Source organism: Drosophila suzukii, chromosome 2L (assembly GCF_043229965.1).
Source record: "Drosophila suzukii chromosome 2L, CBGP_Dsuzu_IsoJpt1.0, whole genome shotgun sequence".
Classification (NCBI taxonomy): Eukaryota; Metazoa; Arthropoda; class Insecta; order Diptera; family Drosophilidae; genus Drosophila; species Drosophila suzukii.
Window position 1 is genome coordinate 19,626,203 of NC_092080.1, and position 10,385 is coordinate 19,636,587.

Sequence of the window (10,385 nt, forward strand, 5' to 3'; positions counted from 1 at the left end):
TTTTTCAGACAATATAATTTCGCAATTGCATCAATAATTTGTTTGTGTTAAATATATTCATAGACAAATATCTGTTTACTAAATAATACGTTAACAGCGAAAAATAATGTTTTCAGAGCTCCATTTTATTTGGTCATTTTTTTGGAATCTACACTGGTCGGCATAAGTATTTTGACAAAACAAAAGTTAAATATACTCATAATTTGAACTAACTTCTTGTAAACTTTGGCATCAATGGAAAGGTAATTTAAATGCCGTTTGAATGATACAATACAACCCATTCAGTACTTATTGAAAAGGACGAATTTGTGTAAAAATCTATTTTTTAAACTTTTTTCCTCGACTGGAAAACTTAAATTTTTTGATGTAAAGAGTTTCTTCAGACAAAAATAACAGTAACTGCAAAAGGAATTTTTCAAAAATCATTTTGCTTATATTTTTTATGATTTTTTGAAGGTGACAATGTCAGAAAAAATTTGTATTAAATTCTTTTTGCAGTTACTATTATTTTTGTTTGAAGAAACTTTTTGCATCATAAAATTTAAGTTTTCAAGTCGATGCAAAAGTAAGAAAGTAGATTTAAAAGTAGATTTACACAAATTCGTTATTTTCAATAAATACTGAATATGTTAAGAAATGTATTGTATCATGCAAACGGCATTTAAATTACTTTTCCATTGATGCCAAAAGCTTACAAGAAGTAAGTTCAAATTATGTGTATATTTAATTTTTTTTTTTTTAAATACTTATGCCGACCAGTGTAAACTTTATTAATTTATAACATTTTTTCATTAGAATTTGTAAAACGCCTGGCTTTTGCAGTACCAAATCTCTATTATCTAGTTCCAGCTGTGCGTGAAATATCGTAGAAGTGGCCCAAATTTCCGGCTGGAGAACATGTCCGATATTATCTCCTTCAGTACAGTTGCCGGGGATTCCCCGCTCTGCCCGTTGGTAGCATTTTTAATTACTCAGTGGTGCTCCAGTTGCCGATGCCGTTGTGGATCTCCGATATGGGTGTGTTTGCGAGGGTGCCTGTGCCTCCCATTTCGGCTTTCGTATTAATTTTCATTTCGCCGGTTGTCGAATCCGCAAAACAGAAAGTTTGTCTTATGCGCCTGCATAATTTGCGTGTTGCATACACTTTTTTTCCCCCATTTTTTTCCAGTTTCTCCTTTTTGGGGGCGATGGCAGTCCGGCCGGAATGATGGCGAGTGCCTTTGCCGTTGCGGGACGTACACACTTCCGCCCTATAAAATATGCAAAACAATGCAAACTCTTGCCTGGGCAGCAAAATAACAACAGCAGCAACAACAATAGAACACAAAATAAAAACTTTCCCTGGCCCAAAAATTAATTTTTGTTTTAGATGGCGCGCAGATTTTTCGGCTGCATTTTTGGCTGCACTGCTAATGCTGCGGCACCAGCACCGCCAACCGACCACTGTCCGTAATTTTTGTTTTAATTAACTTTTTGTTTGCTTTTTTCCGTTGCCAAAGTTTCGCAGCTCTGCGCAAATTGTGCTAATTTTAAAATGGTGGGCAGCAAAATGTTTGGGAATACATTTTTCATGCTCGCAAATTTTGAGGGCAGTTGCTTTTGATGATATATGAATGGCAGTCGAAATGCGAACTATAGTTAAACTATATTTTAAACTATTTTTTATTGAACTAAAATTTCAGTGGATTGCTGCTATATTTGCCAAGTTTTAATGTACGTTTCTAAACCCCATTTGTATAATCTATTGTATTTTGACCTTATTCGACCGCTGGTCCTTTGTAGCATGTAAGATGGAACCGCAAAGCCATAAATCTTGCATTGCCAAGCACGCTTAAAATTCGAATTTGGACATTTGGCGGCCATAAATTCGCATTAAGTGTTAACTTTATTTAAATTAGGTTTATGGTAAGGTCCAAATGCGTGTGGGGGCGGCAAATAATCGATGTGGATTCTTGTTAATTGATGGCACTTGCTTGCGTCCCCTTTTCCGCAGTATTGGCCCCAGTTCGTAGGAGTTGTCGGCTGATTGAATAGCTCCAAGTGGGCTCAAATCGGGTCCGACAGGGTAACAGAAATATAAATGACAGTCCTCCCCCCCGCCTTCTTGAGCTGTCAACACACGGACATGGGCGCATGCTTTTGGCCGGCACTGTCCGGCAGTCGGGCGCTTACTTTATTCCTGGCAATTTTTCAATGCGCTTTGTTTACCCTGGCAATGGCAGGCCCAAGGCAACTGGCATAAAGCCCGATGGCAGAAGGACCAGCCAGGACTTGGCAATCATTGGCAACCGTTGCTTTGTAGCTTCATTGAGGCCTCGACCACACGATGTGCCTTTTGCCGGCTTGCACTTACTTATCCGGATCCCAGCCATTTCCCCAGCTTGGTGCCGTTTGATTTACTTCAAACAATTGGCAACATCATACATCAACGCGCTTTGTTTTTGTTCTGGGCCTTCTTGTTATCCCTTTTCGTCTTTGTCGCTTTATCGGTTTTGGCCCTCTTGTTTTGTCCAATTTGTTCAGATTTAGATGATTCTTGTTGCTATAAGAGTTTTGGACAAACCTGTATCCCAGCATCTTACTTGGTTTTCTTTTATTTATCCCTAAAATATAATTTTTTAGTTTTAACTATAAAATTATAATTATTAAAGCCCCAAGCTACATCTGTACAATTTGCCACAACTTTTAAACAACTACATTATTTTCGAGTTCATCTGAAAAAAACTGCAATTTAATATGCACACGCAAATGATGGGAAAACTAATCCATTTTAATTAAAGTAAATAAAATTGTGCTTTCAAAGTGATGGTGGTTAGCAGAGCACACAGAGGGATTATGTAACCATTACAAAATAAGAGAAAACGGTGTAAAAAAAAATCACAATGCAAAAACAGAATCAAATGGGAATAATTATTGAAGTCCGGCGTTGAGGCAAGGTTAGATAAACGGATTTAAATTACGGAGTTTGTTTGTCCTGATGTAAAATGCATAATTCATAATTATGCACATGGCAAATAAATAAAATGTCATATTAATTTGTTGACGATGGCGAATTTATTAGCGGTACAAAGGGCTCAAATTCTGTAGCTTACAAAGCTATTAATTAGCGCTGAGCTGGCATTTGGTCTGTCAACCAATATTTAGCTGCTCATTAGTTCGCCCACTGGCCAAAATCTCGTTGTCAGCCCGACCTGCATCAAGTATACGCCGCATATGACCAAACGGAATGTGCACCTCATTAGGATTCAGTTTGGGTCCCGTCTCAAGTCAGCTTTTCCTCTAGTCTTCCGCAACGCCAGCCGCAGTAACCAAAAAAAAAGGCACACGGAAAATAGGAAAATTGTGCGAGCTTGGGAAAACTACTTGTTATTCAGTGCGTTGAACTTCGTTTAGCTGGGCGAAATGTTTTAGAACTCGTTAGAGCGTCCAAGAAGCGGCAGAGATTGAGCCCGAAGTCCTCGCAGGACACGCTGATGCCTCATCAATGCACTCTGCCCAGAGGCAACGAGTCATTGAATATCACTGGGTAATTGACTTAGCATCAACTGTTGCCAGGTGTGCAGTTTTGGACAGGTGACAACAATATTGACACAACTGTCTTGGCAACAGTTTTACATAGGTATAAGTATATGATTCTTTTACCGATTGGACCCATTAAACAATTTAAGAGGGAGAACACTTACTGTTGTGTGTATTCTGCTGAAAGAAATACAGTTTTTCTTATATCTCATGTGTTTTTTGAGTACCAAATTTAGTTTCCCAATTGAGCAAACACTTATGCTTAGTATAATTTTAAAAAAAGCACACAGTCAAAGTATTGATATATTCCTTGATTTCTTTGATGAATGATTTAGTCAATTTATCATGCGATTCCTGCGATGAATCTAAAATCTACAGCCAAAAAAAGGTTCTCCAAGAAGGGAAATACTTACGGACACCTGTTGTCCGACGTTCGTTGATAGGCAACAATGAAATAGGAAGGGGAACATACTTTTTTCCTTCATCTGACAAGCTCCTTTGACAGTTACTACGTGTTCAAATGATGTTTACAGTGTAAACATTACACTTGGTAATTGACTAGTCAAGCAAAAGTTTTGACAGGTTTACTGCTAAACAACCTGAAATAATTCCCCAAGTTATGCAAAGTGGAAAGTGATTCGACTGATTACAATAATTGCAGCATTTAAACCAATCAATCCAATTAATTGAGTTCTCATCTGAACAGAATTGGAATCCAGAAAACTAGGTACTCGAATCAAACAATAGAAAGCCACGAAAGTGGTCCAATTCGCACAGCACGTCAATGATGAATGATTTATTTCCTCTTGATTTTGATACTCCTTCCTTTTTTTCCGACGTCAAACCAAAACAAGAAAGAATAAAAACTAAAAGCAGAACTGTTGAATTTCATTGGCCAAATTGATAAAGTGGCTGTAGGAAAATCGAAAGGAATTGTAAATGCAAGTCGATTGATCGATAAGGCGGGCAAAGGGATTTCAGAATATTCGAGATGGCAGGGGAGCCAGGTTTTCCATCACGGACCAAGCAATCAACGTGCACAAGTACACGGATTTCGGGATTTATCTTCAACGTTTTCCCTTCACCGATTGCTCTTGTGTTTTGCATGCATAAAAATATGTGAAATTGTTCGATTTCTTTTCTGGTTAAGGTAGAGATGTTTGAGAGAAAGCAATTCATGGCTCAAAAAGTGGTTGGCTGAACATAAAAACTATGGCACATAATCATATTGGACTTCAAAGCGATATATAAGTTTATGTATCCTGTTAAATTGCTAAGTGGCTATAATAATGGAATTGTATTGAGCTACAACATTCACGTTTAATATCCTGAAGAGATTATTGACAAACATTTTACCGCAAAAGGAAGACTTTTAAAGCCCTCACAACAAAATCCTTTCTTTCCAGTACCTACCGAGAACTATCCTTAGTAACTTTAGAATAGGAGAAGAATAATCGCATCTCAAACATTTAAACAGATTTGTTTCAGAAGGACCACATCTGAGAAGAGAGAGAAAGGCAGAAGGATAAAGAAACAGTGAGCACATCACTTGCCGGTAAGCCAGTGGAGTTATGTTTTTTCGGGGAAAGGGGCAAGGAGGACCTTCGGACGGTTTATGCAACGTAACATGCTCAATTTAAAGTGGCTCTGATTTACCAGTGGAAATGCGAGTGTGTGTGTGCTGGCAACACGTCCTTCTTTGTTTGAACTACAAATAGATGAGCCCAATACAAGTGCAACTTGCAGGCGTGTGTGTTAGCAAGTTATGGAGAGAGAAAAATTTTGTAGCATAATTTTCGGCGCCAACAATAGTCGTACGTGCAGTGGATTTGGGGGCGGTGGGCGGTAGGCAGTGGGCAGTGGGCGGGGCACAGACAGGAGGCACATGGCATATATCAGCACATGCATCCATAAATCATATTGCTGCAGGCAGGAGCAAAGTGCAGGCAGCCAGGAAGCGGCCGAGATCCTTCATCATCCATGAGTGCGCCTGTGTGTGTGTGTGTGTCCGCTTAGCAGCCGTGTTGGCCATTTTAAGGATATTTATACTGACAGCGGATTTTTGATGGAAAAACTTTTGTAAATTGCTTCGCCAACCACACGGGCCACACACAGTATGTTGACCAAAGGCGCAACTTTAATTTTTTGGCAGCGGGCACAATGGAGAGCCCAAGGATACAGCGCCATATATCCTTTTGCCCGGTGCTCTGTTTGCTTTGGCCAGCCACATTTATTAAATCGACCTCTTCATTTTTTTTAATGATCTGCTCGTCGGCCGAACCAGGGCTTTACAAAGGGACGGCGGCTCTAAAATAACAGAAAATAATAATAATAATAACAGCTCGGCAAAAAGAAGGCAACAAAGAATTGCCATTTCTTGCCACATTATTGTCCTGCCTGCTGCAAGTTGTCCTAGATACATTGTGGCCGCTGTGCATTTTCACTGCCGTCTTTTGTTGTGGCCACAACACTCCTCCCATATCAATGGAATTTTAAAGCGATTAACCCAACATTATACCAGCCTTTGGGCTTACGTTTAAAAACAGGCGCAAAGTTGTAAATAGTTTAAAAATATCTTTATTTAAATAATAATTTAACCCTTAAAGTATAGCTTCTACCCTATCTAAAAAGAAATCAAGTTACGATAGCTGGAAAATTAAATACAGGCTTTAATAAATGGCAACTGTTTTGAAATGTTCTTTTGTCTGCATCTTTTTTTTTTGCCATTGTGTAGCCAATTAAAACGGAAAATATTGTGATATATTTTGATTATCTAAATGCCAACAATTGTGGGTGCCAAAATAAAAGCATAAACCGAAACCAATGAAACGATAAATGCCAAATGATTGGGGCAAATAAAGCCGCATAGGTAAAAATAAATAGTTCGCACAAAACGCTGTGAAAAAATAAATCCAAATTGAAACGTTTTGTGGTCAGTTAGCGTGCAATTTGCAAATTGTTGTCAAACTCAATTGTGTAAAACAATTGTTACAAAAGAAAACACAAATACTTTTGCCGTTATTTTGTACGACAGGCAATTAAACAGCAAAATAAAGAAATTAGAATTAATAACTATATTTATGGAGAATAGCTTTTTCTGCTGGAGATGAAATAACAAAGTATATTGAATATATTTTGAATGGCAAGCCAGTGATTTTCTTTATTTGGGATACACAAGGATATCTAAACTTTAAATTAAATTGAGAAGTGCACATAGGGCTTGAGCTGGCTGCCGCGGAACTTATTGTTTATATATCTCACGGGAAGCGGATGGCCCGCCGTGTTAAAGACCCACTTTTTGAGGGGCAACAGCGAGTCCTTGGAGAATAGGAGATACAGGAATTTGAGAGTCTCGCTCAAGAAGTGACTCCCCTGCACTCCATCCCTAGGACCCTTTGGATCGTAGACATTCTGCAGACCGGCAAAACCGAACTTGGTGCGGCAATATTTCTCCAGGGCCTCCACCACCTCCCAGCCCCAATCGCGATACTTCTGATCGTGGGTGAGGCGCCACAATATTAAATAGGTCTCCACCACATCCGGTCTTAACCGATAGGCCTTCGAATCGCTCTCCCTGGCGGTGGCATCTTCCCTGGGCACAGAGTCGAATTGAAAGGACTCTGGTCCCAGGCCAGTGGCTGAGCGTCTATAGCTCTCACGACAGCTTAAGGCCAGATCCTTGCCCAACTGCAGGTGTTTGGCCTCCAGCCGGGAATCATTGTAAAAGGCCTGGGATCCCAAGGCAATAAGTCCGCCGGCAAAGCAGGTAGAGTGCTCCATCCGTCGGATTACATGGAAATTGGATAGTTCGCCCACATAGGTAAGGCCACCAAAGCTCAGTCCCACCATGCTATTGATTACTTGATGGATAGCCTTCATGTACAGGTCACGTGCTTGATCGTCCAGCTGATTCGATCTTAACCACGACTTCAGCATACCTTCGTACAATCCACCGCCACCCTTGGGTCCCATGGACATTTTCAGGGGTCCCCAGAGGGCCGTCCTGGGATGAATATAATCGGGATACATGTCGCGCGGCTTGAACAACATGTCCAATTGGTCCCGCACATGATGCACTATGGGTCGATATTTCCGGTGTCCGGTGATCTCACTGGTGTAATAGAACTCCATATTCAAACTGGCAATCTCGCCGAGAAGCGATTCGGGAGTCCAAGGATGAGGAGCAGCTTTTTTTGCTGCAGGATTAATCCTGGCATGCGGTATATGCATTGATGAATTAAAGGCTGGCAGAAGTTTCCTTATCACATATTCAGACTGGGTTATATACACATCGTCCCCAGTCATGGCGTACATCGAGAGGAGACCACCGGCAATGCGAACAGTAAGCTCGTACACCGAAAGGTAATCATCAATGTTGTCCAGAGTGAAGTTATCCGCCACCCACTTGCGACCTTGTTCGTACTCCTCCTTCAGACCCATTATGAACAGGGTGTCCAGGCTGTCGATTATGCTCAGTCCGATGTGGTGACTACCAAAAACGCTCTCATTGTGCGGAACTCCCAGCTCCGAGTTTAGCTCGTTGAAGCCCCAGGCATTTTCGGCATATCCTTTCCAAGCAAACTTCATCATCTCCTTGACCTTTTCCCGCTTGGAGTTCACTCGCCAATCTATATGGCCAGACAATCCGAACTTCTCTGGGAATTATTATGAAAGTAGAAAGTTGAATGATATCTTTTTGTAATTTTCCTATACGCACTTGTTTGGATATTTACGAGGGAGAATACGCCAACGGTTTTTATAAGGAGTATTGTTTGGAGTAACTGTTTCGCGTTCATCTTGGACAAATCGTTATACTCCAAATGATTTATGATTTAAGTGATTCTCAGGTTGCTTATTTTTTTAAAAGGCATAAACAATTCATTTATACGCTTCATAGCTTAGTATTTTATGAAGGGTACCAGTCCATTTCTGGTATTAAGCCATGGAAGTACGAGAAACTTTTATGAGCACAGAGAGAAATATTGAAGTACATTGTTCTTGAATCGAGAACATTCGTTCTTAAAAACCGTGTAAGTACATTTTGGTATCAATGTTCTCAATATTAGAACGAAATGGTGAGTAGAGAAAAGTTAAATTGAGTTTATTCAACAACTTTTTGATAGGTATAATTGAAAACATTGTTAACTTCAAAAATGTCGTTCTATTTTGAAGAACATTTGCATCTTAGATGAAAACCTCAGAATTTTCTCTGTGAAGGAATATTTTTTGTTTTGAATATTTTACTTTAGCTTAATTAATTAGTTTTAATTTTTCCTGCGACTAAAAAATTATTATTTAGTAAGCTTAAAAAAAAGAATGAGACTCCCAAGTGATTACAAACAAATTAATTCTTCATTTTCGTATGTATGGCTAAGTATTTTTAATGGTAAGTTCCTAAATAATTGACAAAGTATCCCTGGAAAAGGTTCTAAGCAGAGATATCTAAAAAAGGTATCGGGCTGTGTAATCATTATAATCACTCTTTAGCCCATTTCGGTCCACTGTACACTGAAAACACAGCGAGGCTCAAAGTGAAACAAAAATCTGATGGCCAGGCAGCCGTGGCACGATTTCGCGTTTGTTGTGCAGCTGCTGGGTGAAAATGTTGCACAGCATGCATAAATAATAAACGGCAGCCAGCTCACACACACACACACTCGGTGGCATTATGCACATTTTGCCGTTCTGCAAAACGCGCCCAAAAGGGGCGTGAGGGGGTAAAAAGGGGAGGGATGCAGCTTCTAAATTTATTTTATTAAGTCAAGCACACAGACAGCTAGCTGGGTGCAGTTTTCCCGCCCGTCCGGCTGACGGTATAAATAAAATAATTTACGGTAACTGCTGACGCTCATCAGGACACCAGGACGAGGACCAGGAGGAGGACGAGGGGGACAGGATGTTGGCGGCGTGTTGACAAAACCCGGCACAGGATCATCATCATCAGCAGAGGCCGCTTACAGAGGCGAAAATGAAAAAATAGATGTGGAGTGTAGCATACTTTTTCGCGCTGGGCTTTTGTGTGCTGCTGCTTGCCAGGATCTCTTTCTATTTTCTTTTTTCATGCGAAATTAATGCACATGTGGCCGTTGCTGTTGCTTGCTAAATATAGTTATAATTATGCGCGCATATTTTTAATTAAGTTTCGCCGCCTCGGTATTCGCTCATCTCCCTTTTGGCTTCGGCTTAGCTAAATATTATGCATACGCCCTGTTAAATTGCACTAATGCGAGGCGCTGTCAGTTTTCTTTTCGCGGTTTCTCCCCCGGTTTCGCTCGCCTTTCTGTTTGTCAAAAATTACATATGTTAAACACCCGCTTGCTTTAATTTTATGCTATGCAAATTTGCCCCCTTTGTTCTCGAGTCTGGCGGAAAATGCTTGAGAACTGGGTTGAGCACGGACACAAACATTGTTTATGCTGTTTAAGTAGGAAACGAGATACCCCCACTTCAGCATAGTTGCGGCCAGACTAAATCCGGCTCTTAAATGATGGTGCAATTACTAGACGTGCATCAAATGAATTCCCATTGTATCTAATCAACATTGCTGTGGATGCTCTGCTGCAGAATATCAATTTCCAAAATTTATAGTTGGAAATCGGGATATAAATCGAATATGGCCTTAATACTATCATTAAGGTGCCAAAAAGTATGCAGAAAAAATTAATATCGTCTTTCGATATAACCCGATAGAACCCGGATTTAAGGTATAGTATGGCATACTTTTAGACACCTTTATAATGTGATATGATTTTAAATTTTTAATCAAAGCCCTATATCTTTCCCAATCAAAATGTTTCTCTGCTTTTATTGCAATCCAAATTCTGAGAAGATTCACCCTCTTTATAAATCTTTGACATTTATCAGAA

General features: G+C 39.9%; 1 protein-coding gene across 1 annotated transcript; it reads right to left on the reverse strand.

Annotated features, from left to right (window-relative positions):
- Positions 1–6,714: 6,714 nt before the first annotated feature.
- LOC108010666 (mannosyl-oligosaccharide alpha-1,2-mannosidase IA-like) lies at positions 6,715–8,323 on the reverse strand. Its single transcript, XM_017075569.4, has 2 exons — positions 8,237–8,323; positions 6,715–8,174 (listed from the first exon to the last, which is right to left on the reverse strand). Exons 1-2 carry the CDS (start codon positions 8,313–8,315, stop codon positions 6,715–6,717), a joined length of 1,539 nt encoding a protein of 512 aa, XP_016931058.3. The 5' UTR covers positions 8,316–8,323.
- Positions 8,324–10,385: the final 2,062 nt, after the last annotated feature.

Coding starts and splice junctions, on each gene's coding strand:
- LOC108010666 (XM_017075569.4), bottom strand. CDS start 8,315: ATGAACGCGAAACAGTTACTCCAAACAATACTCCTTATAAAAACCGTT. Junction 8,175..8,236: donor CCTCGTAAATATCCAAACAA/GTGCGTATAGGA, acceptor AATAATTCCCAG/AGAAGTTCGGATTGTCTGGC.